This window comes from Diaphorina citri, unplaced genomic scaffold (assembly GCF_000475195.1).
Source record: "Diaphorina citri unplaced genomic scaffold, Diaci psyllid genome assembly version 1.1 scaffold7537, whole genome shotgun sequence".
Classification (NCBI taxonomy): domain Eukaryota; kingdom Metazoa; phylum Arthropoda; class Insecta; order Hemiptera; family Psyllidae; genus Diaphorina; species Diaphorina citri.
In genome coordinates this window covers 9,458-10,749 of record NW_007384913.1, presented here as the reverse complement: position 1 = coordinate 10,749, position 1,292 = coordinate 9,458, and the positions used below count along the sequence as shown (strand labels likewise).

At 36.3% G+C, this 1,292-nt stretch overlaps 1 protein-coding gene across 1 annotated transcript in view; it reads right to left on the bottom strand.

Annotated features, from left to right (window-relative positions):
• Nucleotides 1-6: 6 nt before the first annotated feature.
• The window catches only part of LOC103522242 (cuticle protein 8-like), a gene marked incomplete at its 3' end in the record, with an annotated part of 10,201 nt that continues 8,915 nt past the window's right edge, over nt 7-1,292 (bottom strand). Inside the window, exon 2 of the mRNA XM_008487344.2 lies at nt 7-354. Coding sequence (XP_008485566.1) covers nt 7-354 — 348 coding nt within the window. The remainder of the gene's footprint in view (nt 355-1,292) is intronic.

Sequence of the window (1,292 nt, the reverse complement as noted above, 5' to 3'; positions counted from 1 at the left end):
TGCTGGGGCAACAACTTCTGGTCTGTAGTTCTGGTAGGTGGCTGGGGCAGGTGGGGCTGGGCCGCCTGGTTGGTGGGACACGGTAGCGGTGAAGCCAGAGACAGCATCAGCGTAGTACTCAACTCTTCTCAGGGAACCGTCAGACTCGACAACAGTGTAGAATCCTTGTACCTTGTCTCCATCACGGGTCTCTTGTTGGCTCTTCTGGTCACCAGTGACTGGGTCGGCAACACTGTATTGGAATTCGTATTTTGGGTGTGGGTCGACTTCACCATCAGTGCCGGCAACTCCAGCCACTTGGTATGGGGCAACTTGAGCCAAAGCCAAGGTGGCAGAGGCGAAGACGAAAGCAAACTGTAAACAGAAAAGCAAACGAGATGATTAGAAACTAATAGCTAGAAAAAAGATTCTGACAAGCGCAGGAGAGCATGCACCCAAAACCCAATCTAAAGTAGGTAAAGGGTTTCAGGAATGGACCCCCTGATCATTAACAATTCAACCCATTAGATAAGCGAGTGTAAAAATTCATTCTAAGGATTTCCTTCACTTGTTATTACTCATTTATAAACAGTGCACCCTGAGTCCTGAGGGATAAATCCGAAAATTTTATTGTAACACAAATTTCACAAGTCATTTAATTCCAAGTCTACATCGTGCTAGATCAATATGATTCGTAGTAGATCATTGGAGCTACAATATAACAGTTATGAAAAATAGACATATTAAAAAAAATCGCAATGTTTAATTTAAAACCGAAATTTGAAAACCCCCAAATTTGATTGAGAACCCTTTGATAGATTATAAGTTCAAGATTATTTTTTTAAATCGTAAAAGGTTGGAATAGGTAGAATAGGTGTCTGAGTTGCAAAAGGTTGAAATAGCAAAAATCATTGTTTCATTATTTATTCAGATTTATGTAATGACTATTTGATTTCAAATCAAATCAAATCAAATCAAATATTTATTTAATGTATATCAATATAGGTTATTGTTTACACAGGTCAAGATAAAAATAAACAAAATATATGGAAATACAAATATACAAAATGGTTTAAAATTGAAATGGGGAAATCCTTGTTTAAATCGCTCTTGTTACGATTCTAACTATTTTCTGGTAAAAGAACCAATGGAGACGGCCACACTTTTATATGTAAAACTTTCTTGTTAATGGTACACTTTTATCTCCTAATAATCCAGACGTATTTACTTTTCAATTAATATTTTGTAAAAGATAAAACCATTATTCAGAAAAACGAGAAAAGATAAATAAAAAAAACTAGCACAGAAAAAAA